This window comes from Mesoplodon bidens (assembly GCF_964165515.1).
Source record: "Mesoplodon bidens genome assembly, chromosome: 2".
Classification (NCBI taxonomy): Eukaryota; Metazoa; Chordata; class Mammalia; order Artiodactyla; family Ziphiidae; genus Mesoplodon; species Mesoplodon bidens.
Window position 1 is genome coordinate 68,985,729 of NC_138177.1, and position 24,817 is coordinate 69,010,545.

The 24,817-nt window shown below is 38.9% G+C and overlaps 1 protein-coding gene across 2 annotated transcripts in view; it reads left to right on the forward strand.

Annotated features, from left to right (window-relative positions):
* The first annotated feature begins 258 nt into the window (after nucleotides 1-258).
* Nucleotides 259-24,817, forward strand: part of CD84 (CD84 molecule) — a 38,504-nt gene continuing 13,945 nt past the window's right edge. The window contains exons 1-2 of one of the 2 annotated variants that reach the window (XM_081225332.1): nucleotides 259-491; nucleotides 18,683-19,030. In XM_081225332.1, the coding sequence (XP_081081458.1) occupies nucleotides 446-491; nucleotides 18,683-19,030 (394 nt within the window). In that variant the 5' untranslated portion in view covers nucleotides 259-445. The remainder of the gene's footprint in view (nucleotides 492-18,682; nucleotides 19,031-24,817) is intronic. The other variant, XM_081225333.1, reaches the window with a different exon arrangement.

The following is a 24,817-nucleotide window of genomic DNA, read 5'->3' on the forward strand; positions in this document are numbered from 1 at the left end:
ACTCTTCAGACCTGACTCAGGTTGGTTGTCAGTTCCTTCAGGAAGCCTTCCCCACACTGTCCTAGTCTGGGTTAGAACTCCCCGCTGCCCTCTCAGTTCCCATTATTTTCTCTTCGGCAACACTTATCACACTATATTGCCTGTTAATATTGATCTCCCCAAAAAGAATATGAGCTCCATGAAAGGAGGGTGATCAAGTGCTTTGTTGCTCTTTATAGTGCCAGTGCCCAGAAGAGTGTCTGACACATAGTAGGTATTCAATAAATATTTGTTGAAAAAATAATTAATTATACAGTAGACAAAAAAACTAGCATTTCCTTCATCAGCTAACTCACTTCCTTTCTTCAATGCCTTCTATAAAAAGGGGCATGAAAGCAGAAGTGAGACTGATTCTCCACGGGAAGACAGCCACACTTTTGCCCAGAAATTCATACTCTGGAAGAAGATGGCTCTTCACCACCTATGGATCTTGCTCCTTTGCCTACAAACCTGTGAGTTCTGACCCTTGCTGATCCCCTCCTAATTTTCTGTTGTTTTAGAAATTTCCCTTAAGGAAGACATTGAAATGCCCTTTTGATCTGCTTTAACAGAAACATCCTGGGTCTCAAAAGGGATCCAACTGACTGGGAAGAGACCTAAGATCCAAACCTAACTGTTTTTCAGCTTTAGAGTTTATATTTCTGAATTTTATTTGTATTCAGCCTCTAAAGATCTGAGACAAACCCTTCTGCTCAGAAGAGTCAGCACATGGTAGACCTGCCCAGAAATCCAACAGAGGAACAGATAATCCAAAACCTTGAAAAACTTAAAAGCAATTTTTTGGGGGGTGTTAGAATGTGTTATATAGATTTTAACAGAGATAGACCCTTCTCAATTATTTCATTGCTCCAGCAGATTAGAGAGATGCATGACTATAATTATCATTGTAAAAACTTCATCGCTATAAGCCCCCTTTATTTTCAAAGCAAATTCGGAGCTATTGCTCTGCTTCTGTCCTCCAAAAACCCTAAAATAAATGGAGAAGAGATTATTATCCCTGTTTTACAAATAAGTTAGTTCTCAAAAAATAAACAGAGAAGTTGAACTGAAAATTCTGTTTTTCTTACTTATGGCTTACAGTAAAGTATAAAGGTCAAATGAATATTGGTTGTTGTTAGTACAAAGAAAACTATGTAACATCAACATAGTTCTGGGAGTGCCCTGTCATTGCACATATTATCTCATTGAATCCTAACAATTGTCTTATTTCTGTAAAAACTGACTATATTTGGCACTTCTAAATCTACTTATAATGTCTCTTACCAACTTTGGAAATGCACTAGCAAATTCCTGGCATGAGTTAGAACACAGAGAATCTAGTGGGTTAGGATTTCTTGAAAAGTTAGAATCCATGCACCTTGGTCTCTCTGGTTCCCTTAACCATTTAAAGCTGTGGCTCATTTAATGTGAGATTCATAGAGGTTGTATCCACTGGGCAGGTCAAGTTTTTAGAGCCTATGTTAGTCATCCTGACATACACGTAGAAAATGCAAGTAGATGGGGAAAAAAGTTGGATAGAACCTAAGTGTAAATCTAGGGATGTTCCCAATCTTCCAAAGAAGGGCTGGACAGGGTGGTACTTGATACCACTTAACTTGGAAAGCATTTTACAATTTTTATGCCCACATTCTTATGTGATACATACTAAAATCATTTAAATAAGCAAGAGAGATATTATTAATTCCATTATGCAAAAAAAAAGTGTAATCTAAGATTCAAGTTAAACAATTCATCTGACATTTCACAACCTGAAGTTGGTAGAGCTGGAAATGGACATTTGTTCTGTTAACCCCAGGGCTATAGTTCTTTCTGCTCCACACTTTTCTGACTTCTTCACTCATTCAGTTTCCATGTCCTTGATACTCTTCAAAGGGCAAAACATGCTACGGTGAAAGGCAGCTCTAAGATACACTTGCCTCATCTACTGAAACTGAAATCGAAGTTGTCAAATCAGCTAGCAGTGAATCATTCATCCATTAGTTTTAGGACTTTGGGAAAGTTATATAAACTCCACCTGTTGTCAGGAAGGGGACTATTTCCCCTCTTCCCCCTCTTGAGTTCCTGTGTCTGGACTAATAATAAAATTGACACAAGACAGATTATAGGAGAAAAGAGACAAATTTTAATTTGTGCACACAGAAGTCTCATAGAAATTAGACCTAACAAGTGGCCAACACAAACAGCTTTTATACTTTTTAGACAAAGAAAAAATAAACTTGTGAAGAACCAACAGGACAAAGAAACTTAGGCTTTGGGTGCTCAATCAGTGAAGAATGTAAACAGAGTTTGGGCTTGAAGTAGTAAATTAAAGGAACAAGGTTTGTTTATACAAGCTTCTTGCCCCAAATTCCCTGTCTCTGGCGATAAGGATGTCCTTGTACCTCCAGATATAGGGAGTGCACCTTTCACATGGGAGATTTATTTTCTGCTTTCAGGGGGACAGAGAAGAGTCAGAGTTTCCCTCTTGCATTGGCTGCTTCTTAAGGAAATTCAATTCAAAATAATCAACATTGGGAATTACCTGGTGGCCTAATGGTTAGAATTCTGGGCTTTCACTGCCATGGCCCGGGTTCTAGCCCTGGTAGGGGAACTGAGATCCCTGCAAGTGGCATGGCCAAAAAGTAATAATAATAATCAATATGCCATTGTGGCATATTTGGGGGCAGCCCATCCTGGGTCCCAAAAATGTTATTTAGATTTCAAAATGGGAGAACTATTAGTAAAATAGGATTTTTTTGAGAACCAAAATGATAATCCATGTACAACACTTGGCACAGTATCTGAATATAGTAGGTGCTTAACAAATATTAGCTAATGCTGTTGTTTTTCACACTTGCTTTTCACATGGTTTTAGGAGGAGCCAGGGCTTTCTTGCACTGAGATCCTGGGTGAGACTCCTCTGTTTAGGATGATCCAAGGAACATGAGCAGATGAAAAGATGGTGAGAATTTAAGCTTAGGTGTGGGCTTTTGGGGTTCCATAAGAGAAAACCAGGGGTGAAATATTCATTTTGTCAGGGATCCATAAATGAGGGGTAGGGACTTGTTTTTATAGCAGTAAAACTAAAAGTACTTTCAGGTACAATTTGCCTTTGCTGAATGGATCTGTTTACCTTTTAGTTTATTCCACCAACATTTCCTGAGTCAAAAATATACCTGAAATCCCTCCTGCTGCTATTCCTGGCAAAGGTGGTCCCTTATATTTAGCACTGGGCTTAGACATCAACACTGACTTTACTTACTTCCCTGGAATTCAGAGCAGTGGAAGCAGCTGAAATGCAGTGGGAAAAGGGGGTTGGAAATCCCATTTTCCCTTGAAACCACTGAAATAAGAGGAGTCTGAGTGTGCAAAGCTCATGACCATTCCATGTTGGAAAAGTTTTCTCTAAGTACCAAGACTCACAGTCCTATGCTCTGTAATCTCAACTTCCTCATCGTGACCTGTGAACACTGTGACTCTGACTGTCCCTCCAAGTATTCTACTAGCTACCTACCCTTTGGGGTAGAAGACAAGAATCCACCACTTTTGCTTCATGCCCTTCTATGTGTTCTTTCTCACACTCCTTTAATTCTTCCTTTTCTCCACACCTTTCTCACTTCTCTTTCTCCAGCCCCTCCACTTGCTCCTTTCTCCTCTCTCCTGTCAATAATAGTAATAATTAACCATTTATGAAGCAATCACTACATGTCTGGCATTACTCTAAGTAGCGTACGTTTGTTATTTTGTCTAATCTTCACAATACCTTATGAGATGGATACTATTAATATCCCAATTTACAGATGAAGACATTAACACAGAAAATCAGAAGTCATTTAGCCAAAAAGTGGGGGAAGTATGATTTGAACTCCAGTATCTTTAGGCTTAACCACTAAGCAGTGCTGCCTTCACCCACTTTGATGCTGAAGTAGAATTGTCCCTGAGATTGATGGTTATCCAACTTTAGGATTTATCATGAATGGTGATTTATTCCCAACAAGAAAGGATTATTCAGAAGAGGCTGGGCCTATCTCTATACCTACCTACAGAGGAGGATGGGGGTTAGAGGCCAGACCTTTGCCAATAACAGAAGTTTAGGCAGGCCAGCAAGGCAGAATATCCAAGTAAATGACCATATCCAGACAGGTTCAGGTATCATTCACATGAACATGGTTATGTGTTGACTTGAATTTTCTTTTTCAAAACAAACAAGGGTCCAGTATCAACAAGGTCTTGATGTCTTGTTGAACGTAGAGCACAGTCATGGTGTGTTCCAGTAGGTGATACTTAAAAGTACAAGGGAAGTGAGCGGGCCCCTCTGGATATCTGTTTCTGGATAAGTAGGCCCCAACCATCATCCTGGGGGTTAGAGACAGGACTTCATGCCTGGAGAAGGGTCCTGGCAAGAGTCAATTTGCCACTAGCCCAAAGTCCTAATAAAGAGAGGCTTTCAAGATAAAGACCAAGCCTCTGTTCTAGAAAGCAATTTGAGCAGACTACTACCATAGACACTCAGAAACGGCTTAAAAGCAAAAGCCCAAACTAACACACCATTGTAAAGCAATTATACTCCAATAAAGTTGTTAAAAAAAAACTACTATGTATAAAACAGACAAGCAAAAGGGTGTATTGTATAGCACAGGGAAATATAGCCATTATTTTCTAATAATTTTAAATGGAGTATAATCGATAAAAATATTTTAAAAAATAAATAAAGCAAATCATTGTAAAGATTCAATGATACAGAGCTTAGCACAAATGTCTGGCACATAGTAAGTGCTCAATAAATATTGGCTATTGCTCAAAAAAAAAAAAGCAAAAGCCCAGTTATAGACAAGAAAAAATGTATTAAGTATGGGGAAAACTAGGTGTCAGGACATTAACTTAAAAATCCAGTCTCCAAGTAGAGGCTTGAAGCTGCATACTTGTGACAACACGGGACTCCAGTAGAGGGGGTATGACCCACCACACCAACCCAATCCACAAAGCAGCCCTAGAGATCAATATGGTGAACCACAAAGCAGCCAGAGTGACTTCACAACAGGAGCCCAAAAGTCAGTGCTAGGCCACTTGGGCTACTCAAGTATTTCCTAAATCAAACCTTTCTTCTCTTGAACCTAAGAGAAGGATGAATCTGTACGTTTGGGGGTATCTAAACTCATCTACCTGGAAGTTGGAAAAGAAAGAGGTGTGAAAATCAATTGGGGGGCTGATGTTAGTAGAGGTATGTACCCACATTTCCTTTGTTATACTCGATTTTTTATTATATGCTTACAGTGCCGAGTAGTGATAAAACAGTGGGTGGCCAGGACCACATCTCTGTTTTGGGAATCTGTGTGTGTGTGTGTGTGTGTGTGTGTGTGTGTGTGTGTGTGTTGCAGAAGTGGATTCAAGTCAACCCAAATCTCAATAAAGATAATATAAAGTAAAATAAAATAAAATAAAATAAAATCCAGCAGAAAATAGCCTACTATTGTATGGGGGTGGTAGGTTCCTTTTTTCTAAAACCTCATAACCAAGGACTTTCCATCCTCATGGAGAATGACACAAAACTTCTGGCTGCTAACACTTTGTTTCCTCTTTGCCTGCTACTTCACTTCACTCAAAATAACTGGTTACAACCACCTCTCTTCTGGGTGCCATTGGGTGGTGCTACGTCTGGTCACCCTTCCAGGCCTGCAATATTCAGTCAGGCAGTGAATGGGAGGAGAGGAGGGGAAGGTTAGCTGGAGTCAAAAAAAGGACAAGAAATACTGACTTGAAGAATCCTGAAGAAGTGAGGGGGTTTGGGTCACTATTAAGCAACAGTCTACCCTTCCTTATTTCCACTCCCATGAATAGCTTCATGTTGGCCTTCTCTAACATCTCCCCAATACTGCAACTCTTCTTTTGGAACACATAAAAGTTGTCTGGGGTATTATCTTAATCTCTGTAATAATGCTTTCATTTTACATAACAAACGCCTATGGTGCCTAGTATATGCAAGGTACTTTTCCAATAGGTTTACATATATTAACTTGTTTAACTCTCATAACGCTTCTATGAAGTAAGTGCTATTAGTCTATTGGCTTCATTTAGAAGCTGATAAAACTGAGACACAGAGAGATGGTTAAATTTCCCAAAGTCTCATGGCTAGTGCCTGGAAGAAGCAGGATTCAAGCTCAGGCAGTCTGATCTTCATCACTAAGTCATGGTGCATGACACGGGGGCAGAAAGAGGGTGCTCCTCATGGCAAGACTCCCTTTGGGGGTTCTACATTCTTCTCTGTTGATATATACACCTGAGAGAAATCTAGTGTCATTTTTTTTGAATTTTTGAATTTTATTTTATATTTTTATACAGCAGGTTCTTATTAGTCATCAATTTTATACACATCATTGTATACATGTCAATCCCAATCACCCAATTCAGCACACCACCATCCCCAAACTCCCGTGGCTTTCCCCCCTTGGTGTCCATATATTTGTTCTCTACATCTGTGTCTCAACTTCTGCCCTGCAAACTGGTTCATCTGCACCATTTTTCTAGGTTCCATGTACATGCATTAATATACGATATTTGTTTTTCTCTTTCTGACTTACTTCACTCTGTATGACAGTCTCTAGATCCATCCACATCTCAACAAATAGCTCAATTTCGTTCCTTTTTATGGCTGAGTAATATTCCATTGTATATAATACCACAACTTCTTTATCCATTCATCTGTCGATGGGCATTTAGGCTGCTTCCATGATCTGGTTATTGTAAATAGTGCTGCAGTGAACATTGGAGTGCATGTGTCTTTTTGAATTATGGTTTTCTCTGGGTATACGCCCAGCCCAGAGTGGGATTGCTGGATCATATGGTAATTCTATTTTTAGTTTTTAAGGAACTTCCATACTGTTCTTTATAGTGGCTGTATCAATTTACATTCCCACCAACAGTGCAAGAGGGTTCCCTTTTCTCCACACCCTCTCCAGCATTTGTTGTTAGTAGATTTTCTGATGATGCCCATTCTAACTGGTGTGATGTGATACTTCATTGTAGTTTTGATTTGCATTTCTCTAATAATTAGTGATGTTGAGCAGCTTTTCATGTGCTTCTTGGCCATCTGTACATCTTCTTTGGAGGAATGTCTATTTAGGTCTTCTGGCCATTTTTGGATTGGGTTGTTTGTTTCTTTAATATTGAGCTGCATGAGCTGTTTATATATTTTGGAGATTAATCCTTTGTCCGTTAATTCATTTGCAAATATTTTCTACCATTCTGAGAGTTGTCTTTTTGTCTTGTTTATGGTTTCCTTTGCTGGGCAAAAGCTTTTAGGTTTCATTAGGTCCCATATGTTTATTTTTGTTTTTATTTCCATTTCTCTAGGAGGAGGGTCAAAAGGATCTTGCTGTGATTTATATCAAAGAGTGTTCTTCCTATGTTTTTCTCTAAGAGTTTTATAGTGTCCTGTCTTACATTTAGGTCTCTAATCCATTTTGAGTTTATTTTTGTGTATGGTGTTAGGGAGTGCTCTAATTTCATTCTTTTCCAAGTAGCTGTCCAGTTTTCCCAGCACCACTTATTGAAGAGACTGTCTTTTCTCCATTGTATATCCTTGCCTCCTTTGCAATAGATTAGTTGACCATAGGTGTGTGGGTTTATCTCTGGGCTTTCTATCTTGTTGCATTGATCTATATTTCTGTTTTGGTGCCAGTACCATATTGTCTTGATTATTGTAGCTTTGTAGTATAATCTGAAGTCAGGGAGTCTGATTTCCCCTGCTCCGTTTTTTCCCCTCAAGACTGCTTTGGCTATTCGGGGTCTTTTTTGTCTCCACACAAATTTTAAGATTTTTTGTTCTAGTTCTGTAAAAACTGCTATTGTTAATCTGATAGGGATTGCATTGAATCTGTAGATTACTTTGAGTAGTATAGTCATTTTCACAATATTGATTCTTCCAATCCAAGAACATGGTATATCTGTCCATCTGTTTCTATCATCTTTAATTTCTTTCATCAGTGACTTATAGTTTTCTGCATACAGGTCTTTTGTCTCCCTAGGTAGGTTTATTCCTAGGTATTTTATTCTTTTTGTTACAATGGTAAATGGGAGTGTTTCTGTAATTTCTCTTTCAGAATTTTCATCATTAACATATAGGAATGCAAGAGTTCTAATTTCTCTTGTGGTCAGAAATGATGCTAGATATGATTTCTATTTTCTTAAATTTACTGAGGCTTGATTTGTGATCCAAGACGTGATCTATCCTGGAGAATGTTCCGTGCGCACTTGAGAAGAAAGTGTAATCTGCTGTTTTTGGATGGAATGTCCTATAAATATCAATTAAATCTATCTGGTCTATTGTGTCATTTAAAACTTGTTTCCTTATTTATTTTCATTTTGGATGATCTGTCCATTGGTGCAAATGAGGTGTTAAAGTCCCCCACTATTATTCTGTTACTGTCGATTTCCTCTTTTATAGCTGTTAGCAGTTGCCTTATGTATTGAGGTGCTCCTATGTTGGGTGCATATATATTTATAATTTTTATATCTTCTTCTTGGATTGATCCCTTGATCATTATGTAGTGTCCTTCCTTGTCTCTTGTAACATTCTTTATTTTAAAGTCTATTTTTTCTGATATGAGTATTGCTACTCCAGCTTTCTTTTGATTTCCATTTGCATGGAATATCTTTTTCCATCCCCTCACTTTCAGTCTGTATGTGTCCCTAGGTCTGAAGTGGGTCTCTTGTGGACAGCATATATATGGGTCTTGTTTTTGTATCCATTCAGCAAGCCTGAGTCTTTTGGATGGAGCATTTAATCCATTCACGTTTAAGGTAATTATCGATATGTATGTTCCTATTACCATTTTCTTAACAGTTTTGGTTTGTTTTTGTAGGTCCTTTTCTTCTCTTATGTTTCCCAGTTAGAGAAGTTCTTTTAGCATTTGCTGTAGAGCTGGTTTGGTGGTGCTGAATTCTCTTAGCTTTTGCTTGTCTGTAAAGCTTTTGATTTCTCCATTGAATCTGAATGTGATCCTTGCCGGGTAGAGTAATCTTCGTTGTAGGTTCTCCCCTTTCATCACTTAATTATATCATGCCACTCCCTTCTGGCTTGTAGAGTTTCTGATGAGACATCAGCTGTTTACCTTATGGGAGTTCCCTTGTATGTTATTTGTCCTTTTTCCCTTGCTGCTTTCAATAATTTTTCTTTGTCTTTAACTTTTGGCAATTTGATTACTATGTGTCTCAGTGTGTTTCTCCTTGGGTTTATCCTGTATGGGACTCGGTACGCTTCCTGGTCTTGGGTGCCTATTTCCTTTCCCATGTTAGGGAAGTTTTCGACTATAATCTCTTCAAATATTTTCTCTTGTCCTTTCTCTCTCTCTTCTCCTTCTGGGACCCCTATAATTCGAATGTTGGTGCATTTAATGTTGTCCCAGAAGTCTCTTAGGCTGTCTTCATTTCTTTTCATTCTTTTTTCTTTATTCTGTTCTGCAGCAGTGAATTCCACCATTCTGTCTTCCAGGTCACTTATCCGTTTTTCTGCCTCAGTTATTCTGCTATTGATTGCTTCTAGTGTAGTTTTCATTTCAGTTATTGTATTGTTCATCTCTGTTTGTTTTTTCTTTAATTCTTCTAGGTGTTTGTTAAATATTTCTTGCATCTTTTCGATCTTTGCCTCCGTTCTTTTTCCGAGGTCCTGGATCATCTTCACTATCATTATTCTGAATTATTTTTCTAGAATGTTGCCTATCTCCACTTCATTTAGTTGTTTTTCTGGGGTTTTATCTTGTTTCTTCATCTGGTACATAGCCCTCTGCTTTTTCATCTTGCTTATCTTTCTGTGAATGTTGTTCTTGTTCCACATGCTGCAGGACTGTAGTTCTTCTTGCTTCTGCTGTCTGATCTCTGGTGGATGAGGCTATCTAAGAGGATTGTGTAAGTTTCCAGATGGGAGGGACTGGTGGTGGGTAGAGCTGCCTAGTGTCATTTAATCTTCATAATTCCTCAAAGTGGTAGAGGAATTTTATTTCATTTACCAACTAGAATTCTGCGGTTTAACAGGTAAGTGACTTAGTCATGGTCATTTAGCTGGTTGGCAACAGAGCCTTGACTAGAACATGTTTCTTGATCCCTAGTTCAGGACACTTTTACTAACCATGCTTTGAAGCCCCAGCCTTTGGACCTATGTAATTTTTTGTTGTTGTTGTTAACAACATGGGAATATTGGAATGGAAAGCAGTTACAGTTAGCCAACTTCTCCTTCTTATTAATCAGTTTACACCATGGACCTTCCACACCAAGATGCAGAAAGCAGTAGAGTTATCTCTTGCCCTCACTCTCTCTCTTGCTCTGAGTTTTCTACCTTGCTTTTTATTGCTAGAAAAAAAGGTAACTGGGTCAGTAGCCAAAAAATTATTTATTCTTTCAACAAATATTTAACAATCATCCACTAATTGTTAGGGAAATACTAGTGACCAAAACAGACAAGGACTGCATGGCAATTATATTCTCATGGGGGTGCAAAGTGGGGAAGACAATAAGTAAATACGCACATACAATGCTTTAGTAGTCAAAACTGCTATGATGAAAAATAAAGTAAGACAAAGCAATAGGGAGTGATGGGAAGGAGACTGCTACTTAAACATGGTGATTAAGAAAGCTCTCTCTGATGAGATGACATTGGAGCAGAGTGTCACAGTAAGGGAGTGCTGGAAAGAGTGTAGAAAAGGAGGACAGCAAGTACAAAGTCTCTAAGGCAACAGCGGCTGGTTTGAAGAATGAGGAAGTCAGTGTGGTTGGAGTGAGTAGGAGAGAGAAAGGTAGGAGATGAGGCAGGAGAGCAGGGGCAGACCAGACAGGATCTAGTAGATGGTGGCAAAGTATATGAAAGGAGACTAGGGAGCCCCTCAAAACCCCAAATGTACACTGTCTTTGTTTTTAATAGACTCTAAGGAGAACTATGAGGTTTAAGCCTAAACACCCTCTTTGTTGTCATCAATATTTAATATTTCAAGATCTCTTTAGATTCCACCCAACACTTCATAGTAAGTTTCCCTTGCTCAGCTATGAAGAATGTCCCTCTATTCAGTTAATGTTCTCCTGCCCCATCAATATTTCTAACCCAGATGAAGTTTCTGATTCTTTATTTTTTCCAAACACATTTCTTATTCTCATATTCTCTATTGCCTTCTTCCAGTTAGTGAGTCAGTGATTTTTGGCAGCTACTTTATCATGAAATGTACATTTGTGAAGTCCACCCATTCATATGGGTTCATCCAGGGAAACAGGAGTTATCACCTAATACACGAAAGATATATTAGGCTGGAAAATGTGCCCAGCTTCCCTTCCAGGAGGGGAAATCCAGCTCCAGTGAATAACCTGTCCATGGTGCTGTCTAAGCTGGTGTCATCCTTCCCCTCTGGTCCCCTCTTCACCATAGCTACCTAGGGGTCACAGCGAACATATTTTCCCATCCAAGCCCACATCCCAGGGTTCCAGCCTTTTCTTGCCTTTGCTTCTCCTCTAGAAGTAGTACCTTTCTCCTACCCACCCCTGCTGTGGTCTGGCTATGGGAGTCAGGAAATCACACACAGTGGGAGATGTTATAAATGTGGGTCATCTCTTCTTCGTTAGGCTCCCAAGCCTGCTCAGCAGTACCTTCATCCACTTAATCAATCCCTTGTTAACTCCCTGAGGTGTTCCCTGGAGCAGCATTTCCTCAAAATTTTTACATTCATCAAAATAATAATAGCAACTACCATTTTTATGTGCCAGGCATTGTGCTAAGTGCTCTATCTTTTTAATTGCATTGAATAATTATCCACATTTTAAAGGTGAGGAACCTGAGGATCAGAGAATTTCAATAATTTTCTCAAGATAATATTTGTAGGTTCGAATATACCTAGATTCAAAATGTGTGTCCGTAACCTTTATGCTTCCTAAATAGTCCCACTCTTGCCTCTTCTTATCTCCTACATTACTGAAGAGATGAAGGCTATCAACCATGACTGTCTACTATTTTAACTTCTCTACTCCAAAATGTCCACTACGTATTAAACACCTTCTGTGTGCCCTCACAACAATTCCATGAGGCAGGCATTATTATATCCTATCTTGTAGTTAAGTAATATAAGGGCCTCAGTAAATGTCAGGGATTGAACTTGAACACAGGTCCATCTGGCTCAAACCTATGTTTCCTCCACTTCACAAAGCAGACTTTCTTCTATCCCTACTCCCAACAAGACCTCAAAATACCCGTATGCTTTCACTCATCCTTTCCTTTTTTTCTTCCACTTCAGATGAAGGCATTACCCTCCTCTGATTGAAAACCTATACTTTTCTCTGCCCACCATTTCCATTCCATCTTTTGTTCCACACAAGCATTAGTGGCCAGTGTATCCTGCACTGTGCTAGGCGCTTGGGATTTGAAGGCAAGGTCCCTGGATTCAAGTGATTCACAGTGTCCAGAAACAGACACATGGATTCATGGCTACCAGCCAGTATGGCAAGTACTATTAGAGAGAAACACCAAACTCCATGAGTAGGAGCATGTAATCTAGAGCAGGCATAATCAGGGAAATCTCTATCTTCTCTCCCTTCTTACCAACCTTCCCCCACCAATACCTTCTACTTTAAAACAAAATCAAATAGTAGTTTTTCTGGACCCTCTAGCTATTATTCTATCTTATAACATTTCTTTCACTATCAAGCTTTTCCACTTCTTTACCACATATTCTATCCTCAATCCTCTGTACTCTGGCCTCCATTTGAATCATCCTAACTTGCACTACATTCTCAAGCACCATCAATAACCTCCTAATGGACAAATCTAGGGATCATTTTCAGTCTTTACCTTACTTGAAGACTCTGAATCACTAGACATCAGTTATAGTCCCCTTCTTGAGATTTTTTGTCCTCCTGGATTTCATGATATTGTCCACTATTGGTTCCTCTCTTGCCACTCCTACCACTTGGTCTATTCAGTTTTTTTGATAGTGCCTCTTTTAGAAATGTAAGCACTGCTCACAAGGCTCAGCCTTGAACTTCAGCCAACTCTTCCTGAGTGCCCCTCTTCTTCAATCATCTCTCCATAGATGATTCCTAAACCACTTGAATTTTAGTTTGATGGCAAATGACAAAGACTCAAAAAAAAAAAAAGAATTCCTTATAGAAGAAAAAAGTTTATTTCTTGCTCATGTGAAATGTCTGCAGTTGGCAGTTCAGTTGGTAGAATAGTTCACAAGGTCATCAGGAATCCAGACTTTTTCAGTCTTCCTGCTCCACAGTTCTCAGTACTTGGCTTCGTCTTCTTGACCCAAAATGTCCAAGATCCAGTTGTCATGGCATTCCAGCCTTCAAGAGACAAGGAAGAAATGAAAACAAAGTATCCTCTTCTTAAAGACATAAAAGTTGGGCTTCCCTGGTGGCGCAGTGGTTGAGAGTCCGCCTGCCAATGCAGGGGACGCAGGTTCGTGCCCCGGTCCGGGAAGATCCCACATGCCGTGGAGCGGCTGGGCCCGTGAGCCATGGCCGCTGAGCCTGCGCGTCCGGAGCCTGTGCTCCGCAACGGGAGAGGCCACAAAAGTGAGAGGCCCGCGTACCGCAAAAAAAAAAAGAAAAAAAAAAAAAAAAAAAAAAGACATAAAAGTTGATACAATACTTTCACTTTCATCCTATGGGCCTGAACTTAGTCACATGACCAAACTGAGCTAGCAGAAGGCTGGGCAATGTAGTCTTTTGTTTGTTTGTTTGTTTTAACATCTTTATTGGAGTATAATTGCTTTACAATGGTGTGTTAGTTTCTGCTTTATAACAAATTGAATCAGCTATACATATACATATATCACCATATATCTTCCCTCTTGCATCTCCCTCCCTCCCACCCTCCCTATCCCACCCTTCTAGGTGGTCACAAAACACCGAGCTGATCTCCCTGTGCTATGCAGCTGCTTCCCACTAGCTATCGGTTTTACATTTGATAGTGTATATATGTCCATGCCACTCTCTCACTTTGTCCCAACTTACCCTTCCCCCTCCCCGTGTCCTCAAGTCCATTCTCTAGTAGGTCTGCATCTTTATTCCCGTCCTGCCCCTAGGTTCTTCATGACCTTTTTTTTTTTCTTAGATTCCATATATATGTGTTACTAAGAATGGAGATGAAAACAAATATTGGAAAACAACTAGCAGATTCTGTCACAGCCCCCCAAATAATACTTTGAATCCATTAACTTTTCTCATCTTCCATACTTCCAACTCCTTATTTATATGGTCCACCATCATCTCACATTCAATATTTCTGACACTAAACTTGTCTTCTCCTTTTGACTTCTTTGAAGCATAAACTTAATCAATTTCCAGTAGCTATTAGTTTTCCACTGACATGAAGTAGACACTCAAAATATATTGTTGAATTCTGTGACATGCCTCCTTATTCCTTGCCTTTATTTGTGCTCTCTCTCAAATTCAGCCCTTCCTTTCCATTCTCATCATCATCCTCCGATTCACGCCCAGATGGCTACAATAGCCTATGAAATGGTTTCTTAAGCCCAGCTCCTCTTTCCTCTTATTCTTCCTATGTGTTATTACCATATTACTATGACCCTAAAACATCATTTAATCTTTATTCTCAAAAACCTTAATAGCTCCCCTCTGCCTGTGGTGTAGACTTCAAACTCAGGGCTATCCCAAATTTAAACAATTTATATCTCCAGCCTTATTGCTCTCTACTCTGTTATGCAAATCTATACTTATTCAACCTATATCACACATTCTCCTGCTTCTATACTTTTATTCAGGACCTGAGGACCTGAGACACCCATCCTTTCTCTTTCTATCCAATAAAATTCTATTCACTCTTCAAGTTCTTCCTCAAATTCTATTTCCTCCAAGAAGTTTTCTCTAACCACTGCAGATCAAAGTGATCTCTCCCTTCCTTGAAAGCCTACTGCAATTATTGTCTCTACCATTTGCTTAAATTTATCATTTTCCACTTCATATTGTAAAGGAGAGTTATGTGTGTCTGTGTGTGTGTCTTATTTCCCTAAGCATATACGAAATTTCTAAAAAAGACAGGGAACTTGTCTTGGTCATAGACTTGCATAGTCCATTTCATAGTAAGTCCTTAAGAAATTTTTGTGCCACGAATTCTCTCTGAAATTGAGTTTTCTTAAGGTCTCCTCCAACACTAATATAATGTTTGAGTCCCCTCAGCACCTAGAAAAATAAATATTAGGGTTGGTTGATATGGAGATTCTTTTTTTAAAAGACTGAAGTCTTTAAGAGAAGAATAAAGGCCACCAAGTGGAGTGGTGTTGAAAACTCTATCCCTCTGTGCTTTACTTGAATTAGCCCTTAATAATGGCTCTTCATACGTTCTTCAGTATGGCCCTCGTGTCATGAAGGCCATCATAGAGATGGACTAGGGAAGCCCTAAAGGGCATGTCCTAATTGTTAAGGTGAGGATGAGAATGAGAGTCATTACTAACATTTATTTTGGCTTGATGGTTACCAGAGTTTCTACTCATGATTTTCTGATCACTAATTAGATAGGCGATTTTTATAGTTATTATTTCCATTCTGTGGATGAAAATACTGAGACTCAGAAAAGTCTTCTGGCTTTATTAAGTTTGCCCAGCTCATAAGTAGAAGTACTAGCACCTATGTCTTCAGCCTCCTTATCTTTACGCTGCATGCTATGGTTTTGCAGCTGCCTCAGACCTCAGATGGAATGTCCAAAGGTGCATATTACGCTTGTGTAAACCCTACACCTTTCCTCAGCAAGCCCAGGAATCTCACCCCCAACACCACAGCATAAAATAGCAACAGGGCTTCCGCTAGCTTAGCGTATCTGCCACCCCCACTGCCTTATCTTTTGATGCCCCAGCATCGCTTCCTGAATGTCTTGCTACAGAAGACAAGACATACTTCAAAAACAACACCACACACCAATCATTTTATGACCGCACAATTGTGCTCCTGTTAAGAAGGCCCCAGCCTTAACAAACTGCCCACCACTTCCTGGAGTTTGATAAGAGAATTATGAGTCTATGGAACCCACACCCTTTCCATCTTCTCACACTGAACCTGAATCCAAAGAGCAGAATGGAACTTAGGCACAGGGGCCTGACTAAAAAAAAAAAAGCCTTATGAGATGTGGGAGATCTGGCACCAGGACCAGCCATATAATTTGTGGAACCCAGTAGAACATGAAAATATGGGGTCCCTTGTTCAAATAATATTAAGAAGTTCAAAGTGACATGGCAGCATTAAATCAAGTTTAGGTCCTTCTGAGCTCAAGGCTCTGTACAACTGCACAGGTCACATGTCCATAACTGGGACATCCAAGAATTCGGGCTGGGACACTCTAAGTTCCCCTCTACCCGACCTTATCAGCCCAGTGGAAAAGTTTTTCTGCGGAGAATTAATGTTCAAGGAACGGATTTTAATAAACTCTGACTCCTGTCACCGAAGGCAAGCTTAGTCTCTCCTGTTCCCCTAGTGGTTTGTTCCTTTTGCTTTTACCATTTAGTACTCATCATATCGTATTATTGTTCACTTGAATGCTCATGTGTCTTATTCTCTGGGCTGTGAGCTCCTCAGGGCTGCCACCATGTTCTATTCATCCCTGAGTCCCTAACACAGCATCTGGCACTTAATTAGCCCTTAATAAATGTTTGTAGATAGGGATCATTTGTGTCGCTCTTTCCCTCAGGGCCCTGTTATGTCTCATTCTGTACTTAGCCCACCCCAACTAAGTCACCAGTCCTTGCCTGGGATATTCATCCTAAGGGAAAATCTTGGATGTTCTGAAAGGAAAGAGGTTTATATTAGCAGTCCCTGGCTCATTAAGGAGTTACTGTGTTGGAGAGCGGGGGTGGCCATAGTGAGACAGCACCATCAGGTTAAGAAATATCTTTGCTTTTCTGACACTTCAAAATGACTTGTATTCTCAATGACCTTTATTCTTGTCCTCTTTTCTTTTTTTAATTAATTAATTTTTTTTTGACTGTGTTTGGTCTTCATTGCTGCGCACGCACTTTCTCTAGTTGTGGCGAGCAGGGGCTACACTTCGTTGCGGTGCGCAGGCTTCTCATTGTTCTGGCTTCTCTTTGTTGTGGAGCACCGGCTCTAGGAATGCAGGCTTCTGTAGTTGTGGCACATGGGCTTAGTAGTTGTGGCACACGGGCTTAGTTGCTCCATGGAATGTGGGACCTTCCCAGACCAGGGCTCGGACCTGTGTCCCCTGCACTGGCAGGCAGATTCATAACCACTGTGCCACCAGGGAAGCCCTATTCTTGCCCTCTTTATGCCAAGCCTGGATAAACTTTAGGGTCAACCTGAACTCACTTACATGGGAAAATTTTGTTCTGCTCTTTGGGGCTTACATGCAACCAGTACTCATCAGAATGGCCCTTTTACTCTTTATGGCTGAAGCCCCACTTGATTGGTCAGAGCCTGTACTTATTGGTTATTAAACAGTTTGAATATCATACATGCTGGCTTAACACAGTATTTCACACTATATAGCTCAGTGAGAATAACAAAGTGATGAAAGAATAGAAGGAAGAGGAGAAAAAACACCCTATAATTATATTGCCTTTCATTTTACAAACTATGTATTAAATCAATTTATCTTCATAAGGTAATGGAGGAGAAGAGAAAAAAATTTTTCATTTTTTCCATGCTAGATTTTAAAAGCATTCATCCTTCAGCTTTTACCCGAAAGTATTCCTGGATTCCCAGAACAAATCAAGTCCCCTTTTATTCTCTCTCGAAGTACCATGACACTTAATACCATTTGCACTTATCTAATCAAACCTGTTCTCTTCTTTAACTGTTTAGTTCCAGAGAGCAGGAACTATGTCTATTTTTACTCACCATTGTACCCCCATCTCCTTACATCATGCTTTAAGGAATAGATGCTCAACAAATGTTTGTATTATAATTAAATTAATAAATACCTGCCATAGTATCTGGAACAAAGCTGACCTTGAATAAATACATGCATTCATTCATAAAAGTATAAATGAATAAACGAACTTTGCTTACTTCAGAAGTTGCTCCAAAAGATCCTAGGCAACACATAAGTTAACTCCATTTATTAATTCATTCCACAAATATTTACTAAGCACCCACTATGTGTCAAGTACTTGTCTAAAGACTGGGGGTATAGCAATGAACAAAAAAGACCCCCCAAAATCACCAGCTTGGGGAATATTTACTCCAGAGCCTCTAAAGCACTCTCTGCCTATATCTTCTAGGAATAGAGGCATACATGTAGCTCTTTATTTGCAAAGACCACAGTAGCCATCGTAGGCTCTTGTCCCAGCTCTTTGACCACTTGGCAATATGACTTGGGAAAGAAAGAACATTTAATATCTCAGACCTCATGGAAGTTTATGGCCTTCATCTCTCAAATTCCATCTAGCTCTCAGAGTCTATACGTCTAGATAAATAAATTTTAATGAAATGGATCCCTTAAAATTCACTGGGAAACTTAGTTTTTGAAAGAGAATCCTTTAGAATATTTAGCCATCATATTAAATATATTTAAAGCAGAATGCTCCCCCCACAAAAAAAGAAGATATCATCAAGAAACTGGATGAGCTGCTCCTTGGGGAGATTCAAGTCTGGGGAAACAGGGAATTCTAAAAGTTGCAACAGTCAAATGGTTATGATTTTCTATTTATGTCCTCAGGTCTGGAAGCAGCTGGAAGTGACACAGACATCTTCATGGTGAATGGGATTCTGGGGGAGTCAGTTACTTTCCCCTTAAATATCCAACAATCACAGAAAGTTATGAGCATTTCTTGGAATTCCAAAACATCTGTCGCTTTTGTAACACCAGGAAACTCAGAAGCAGCACCCACAATTTCCATAACCCACCAAAATTACCATGAACGAATAAATGTCTCAGGTCAGAACTATAACCTGGAGCTCAGAAATCTGAGATTGGAAGACTCAGGGATCTACAAAGCTGACATAAATGTAAAGACCTCTGAAATGATCACCACCACCACCAGGTGCTACAATCTTCAAGTCTATCGTAAGTGTGGGAAGACAGAGGGCTTGTTTTTTTATTTTTACTTTGAAATTTGCTGTCTAAAGAACACTTTTATTTCTGACAGCTGGATTCCCTAAATCTTTTTATACTTATAAATACTTACATAAATGTATCAGTACTTAAGAGGATGTGGCTTTGCTTGCTTTTAGCTATGTACTCTTCCTGTGGACCTTGTTTCTCTTTCCTATAAAATGTAAATAATCATACTATTTACTTCCCATAGTTATTGTGAAGATCAAGTAAGATAGTGTATGCAAAGTACTTTTTAAAAACCTTTTTATTTTGAAATAATTATAGATGCATAGAAAGGTGTAAAGAAATGTATAGGGAGGGCCTGTGTGCATTTCACCCCCACCTCTCCCAATGGTAACATCTTACATAAGTAGAGTACAATATCAAAACCAGGAAATTGACATTGGTACAATCTGTAGAGCTTATTTATTGAATAGATTTCACCAGTTATATAGGCACTTATTTATGTGTATGTCTGTAGCTCTGTACAATTTATTCACATAAATAGCCTTATGTAAACATTACCATAATCAAAATACTTAACTGTACCGATGTCACAAGATTCCTTCATCCCTTTATAGTCACTCATTGCCACCCCATTTCCCCTCCCAAACTCCTGGGAGACATTAATCCATTCTTCATATCTAAAATTATGTTACTTCACAAATGTTACATAGATAGAATCATGCAGTATGCAAGCTTTTGAGATTGGCTTTTTTCATTCAGCATAATTTCTTTGAGCCATCCTAATTATTACCAGTATCAATAGGTTATATATTTTTATTGTTGGATAGTATTTCATGGTACAGATGTACTACTTTGTTTAACCATTCACCTATTGAGGGATATATTAGTTGTTTCTAGTTTGGGGATTATTACAAATAAAGCTGCTATGAACATTTGCATACAAGTTTCTGCATGAAATAAGTTTTTGTTTCTTTAAGATAAATGTCCAAGAAAGAAAGCATATGGTAAATCCATTTTTCTTTCTTTAAATGGTTTATTGTGATAAAATATACATAATATTTAACATGTTAATCATTTTTAAGTGTAACATTCAGTGGCATTAAGTACGTTTACATTGTTGTGCAATCATCACCACTCTTCGACTCCAGAAAATTTTTTTTTTTTTTTTTTTTTTTTTTTTTGCGGTATGCGGGCCTCTCACTGCTGTGGCCTCTCCCGCTGCGGAGCACAGGCTCCGGACGCGCAGGCTCAGCGGCCATGGCTCACGGGCCCAGCCGCTCCGCGGCACGTGGGATCCTCCCGGACCGGGGCACGAACCCATGTCCCCTGCATCGGCAGGCGGACTCCCAACCACTGCGCCACCAGGGAAGCCCTCCAGAAAATTTTTTTCCCTTTTAGATAGATTCTATTTTTTAGAGCAGTTCAAGGTTCATACAAAAGTTTAGTAAAAAGTACGGAGTTCCCATATGCACCCTGACTTCTACGACATACATAGCCTCCTACATTATCTACATCCCCCACCAGAGTGATATATTTATTACAATTAATAATGTACATTGATACATCATTAGCAACCAAAGTCCACAGTTTACATTAGGGTTCACTCTTGGTGTTATACATTCTATGGGTAATGACAAATATATAATGACATTTATCCACCATGACAGTATCATTCAGAATAGTTTCACTGCCCTAAAATCCCTCTGTGTTCTGCTTATTCATCCCTCCCCCCAAGCCCTGGCAACCACTGATCTTACTGTCTCCATGGTTTTATCTTTTTCAGAATGTCATGTAGTTGGAATCACACAGTATGTAACCCTTTTAACGAAGGTTGGCTTCGTCCACTTAGTAATATGCATTTAAGTTATCTTCATATCTTTTCATGGTTGATAGCTCTCTCCAGAACTTTTGAGTCATTTTTAGTGTTAAAAGAATTGCCAAATTATTTTGCATTCCCACCAAAAATGTACGAATGATCAGTATCTCCACATCCTCACAGCATTTAGTGTTGTCACTGTATTTTATTTTGGTCATTCTGATGAGTGAGTAGTATATTTCATTTTGGTTTTTAATTTTAATTTCTCCAGTAGCTAATGCAAAATGCTTTTAAAAGGTAAAATATTAACACTGTTATCATCACTAAAATTGCTGCAATTCACTAGGAGATGTGTGTGGTGTGTTATGTAATGCTACTCAAAGTGTGGTCTGTGTGCTGGCAGCATCAGCATCACCTGGGAACTTATTGGAAATGCAAATTCTCAGGCCACAATCCTCACCATTGGTGGTGAAGCCCAGGAATCTGTGTTTTAACATTCTCGCTGAACTATTCCTATGTGTGCTGAAGTTTGAGAAGTGCTAATCTAGAACTGTCCTGTCCAATATGGTAGTCAGTAGCTACAGGTAGCTATTAAGTATTTGAAATGTGGTGAGTACAAATTGAAATGTGCTCTAAGTGTAAAATACACACTAGATTTAGCATCAATAAAGAAACCCATAAAATATCTCATTAATCAATTTTATATTGGTTCCAGGTTAAGATAACATTTTGGATATATTGTGTTAAATAAAATACATTATTACATCACCTGTTTATTTTCACTACTTTTAATGTGGCTATTAGAAAAATTTAAATTACATAAGTGATTAACATTTTATTTCAGCACTAATTTCTAGCATAGAGAATATTTGAACCATGTCTCAAGGATTTTACTGTCCATCTGCCCCACAGCAGAAAAACACAGAAATGCGACTAACAGATAAAATTCAGGTATACAGTTAATCCGCTAAAGTTCAAGCTCCATAAAGGCAGAGACTGGTATATGATACACTTCATGTTCCCAGCTCCTACCTTGCCAGGCACACATAGTGGGTGCTGCAGAAGTATTTGTTGAATGGAAAAATGAATTAATCATAATAGTCCCAGGTCCTAATACAGTGCCTGGCAATTGTAAGTGCTCAATTAATATAGCATAATTCAATCGGGTTGCATCTGGATAGGGCGCATACTGTAAAGAACATTAATGTTAGAATTAGAACCCTTGCCAACTGTGTGACCCTGGGCAAGTTGCTTACCTTGTCTGTGCCTAAATTTCCTTATCTATAAAATGTAGATTGTAATAGGTGGGATTAATTGAGATAGTGTTAGTTGAGCTCCTAGTACAGTGCAAGCCTTAAAGTAGATGCTCAATAACTAGCTGTTGTTATTAATTTTTTAACCCTTGTCCCCTTTTTAGGTTCTAGTTAGGAAGAACTTCCTAGGTGAAGAAGGCTCTGAACTGAGCATGAGCGACAGAGTCAAAGAACCATACCCAAGTGTGGACACTTCAGAAAATATCTGACTCATTCAAGAACTTTGGCTGAGAAAATAAAGAGGGCATTCAATTTTATGATGTTCGTTTTCAGCCCGTTATATGTTTAGTTTTACCCACTCAGTCTTTAGGGGGTGTTAAAACATCTGCAATTAGGGCAGACTACTGTAAAGTCTTAGAGAAAGCCCATACAACAAAATCTGCACTTTTGGGGTAGTTAGCTGAGAAGATAAAGAGAAAGAAACTGACATTTAATGAACACTACCTATTTGTATGGCATTCTACCACCTAATTTTTAAAAATACATAAAGATTATACATATTTAGGCAATATATGCACAAACAGAGCAAAAGATAATACAATGAAATGCAACTCCTCCTTTTCAGAGGCAGTCATTATTGCCAGTTTATTTTGCTTCTTCTGTAGAAAATTGAAGTACATATAAGCATAGATAGATTGGTGCTGGGTAGATAGATAGATAGATAGATAGATAGATAGATAGATAGATAGATGATAGATAGATAGTAGAGTGGTCTTTATATATAATAGTTCATCCAATCCTCACAACCACCCTAACTAGAGAAAATTGTTGTCCCCGTGTTATAATTGAGGAAACCAAAGCTCAGTGCAGCTGGATACCTTCTCCACCATTCCATAGTTAGAGAACAGTGGAGCCTGGATTCTGAACCTAGTCTCCAATGGCTTCTCCACACTTTGACTTGGGAGGATGAAGGCCTGTCAGCCACAATCCTGACCTTCTCTGCCCATCAGCTTTGTGTAGGTAACATCTCTGTTCCTTCAGAGAAAAATGAGATGGAATCCTATTCTTCACCACTATCCCCCACCTTGACACCCACACATAAAAAAACCTCTTTTTAAAAATAAGTGAACAACAAGCAGAGACTTAAACACTGTTGTAAATCAAGTTTCTATGGAAACACACGCACACCATTTGGTTCCTTTTTCACTATACATATCTGTATCTATCACTGTTATAGCTAATCAAGGTCTTTACTCCAAACTTGTTTAGAAGTTCTTTGGCAAGTTATCACTAATTCTGATCTGGAATGGTTCCCTCTAAGAGACTCTTAGGACCAGAATATCTGGTTATGTTGGAATCAAAGACTTTACAGCTCTTAGTTCCCATGTTCTACTCCCTCACAGGTACAGACAAATGGTTCCTACATTTACAGTGCTGAATTTATTGCCTTTACAGACTCCACATTAATTAGAAAGTCATGTGCCTGTTCCTTCCTCTATTTCCTCCCTCATATGGCAATAGTGGGAGGAGAAAACCACATTGCAGCAGTTTTGACAAGAATGAACTAAACTTATCAGCTCTGAATATGGTCCTTTTCTTATCTCCTGGTAAAAGGTTTTTCCTTTCTTTCTGGCAGCTCCAGATCTAGCTATTGCCTCAACTTATATATAATTGGTTTTTAGGTAACCCTTTACTACCTACAACTTTTATCATTCACTTTTTCATTGCTTTAGTAAAAACATTTTTTAAATGAACTTTTATCATTTTTTTTCTTTTTAAACATCTTTATTGGAGTATAATTGCTTCACAATGGTGTATTAGTTTCTGCTTTACAACAAAGTGAATCAGCTATACATATACATACATCCCCATATCTCCTCCCTCTTGTGGCTTTCTCCCACCCTCCCTATCCCACCCCTCTAGGTGGTCACAGAGCACCGAGCTGATCTCCCTGTGCTATGTGGCTGTTTCCCACTAGCTATCTATTTTACGTTTGGTAGTGTATATATGTCCATGCCACTCTCTCACTTTGTCACAGCTTACCCTTCCCCCTCCCCATATCCTCAAGTCAATTCTCTAGTAGGTCTGTGTCTTTATTCCCGTCTAACCCCTAGGTTCCTCATGACATTTTTTTTCTTAGATTCCATATATATGTGTTAACATACAGTATTTGTCTTTCTCTTTCTGACTTACTTTGCTCTGTATGACAGACTCTAGTTCCATCCACCTCACTACAAATAACTCAATTTCATTTCTTTTTTGAGTAATATTCCATTGTATATATGTGCCACATCTTCTTTATTCATTCATCTGTCGATGGACACTTAGGTTACTTCCATGTCCTGGCTATTGCAAATAGAGCTGCAATGAACCCTGTGGTACATGACACTTTTTGAATTATGGTTTTCTCAGGGAATATGCTCAGTAGTGGGATTGCTGGGTTGTATGGTAGTCCTATTTTTAGTTTTTTGAGGAACCTCCATACTGTTCTCTATAGTGGCTGTATCAATTTACATTCCCACCAACAGTGCAAGAGGGTTCCCTTTTCTCCACACACTCTCCAGCATTTATTGTTTGTAGATTTTTTTGATCATGGCCATTCTGACTGGAGTGAGGTGATACCTCATTGTAGTTTTGACTTGCATTTCTCTAGTGATTAGTGATGTTGAGCATTCTTTCATGTGTTTGTTGGAGATCTGTATGTCTTCTTTGGAGAAATGT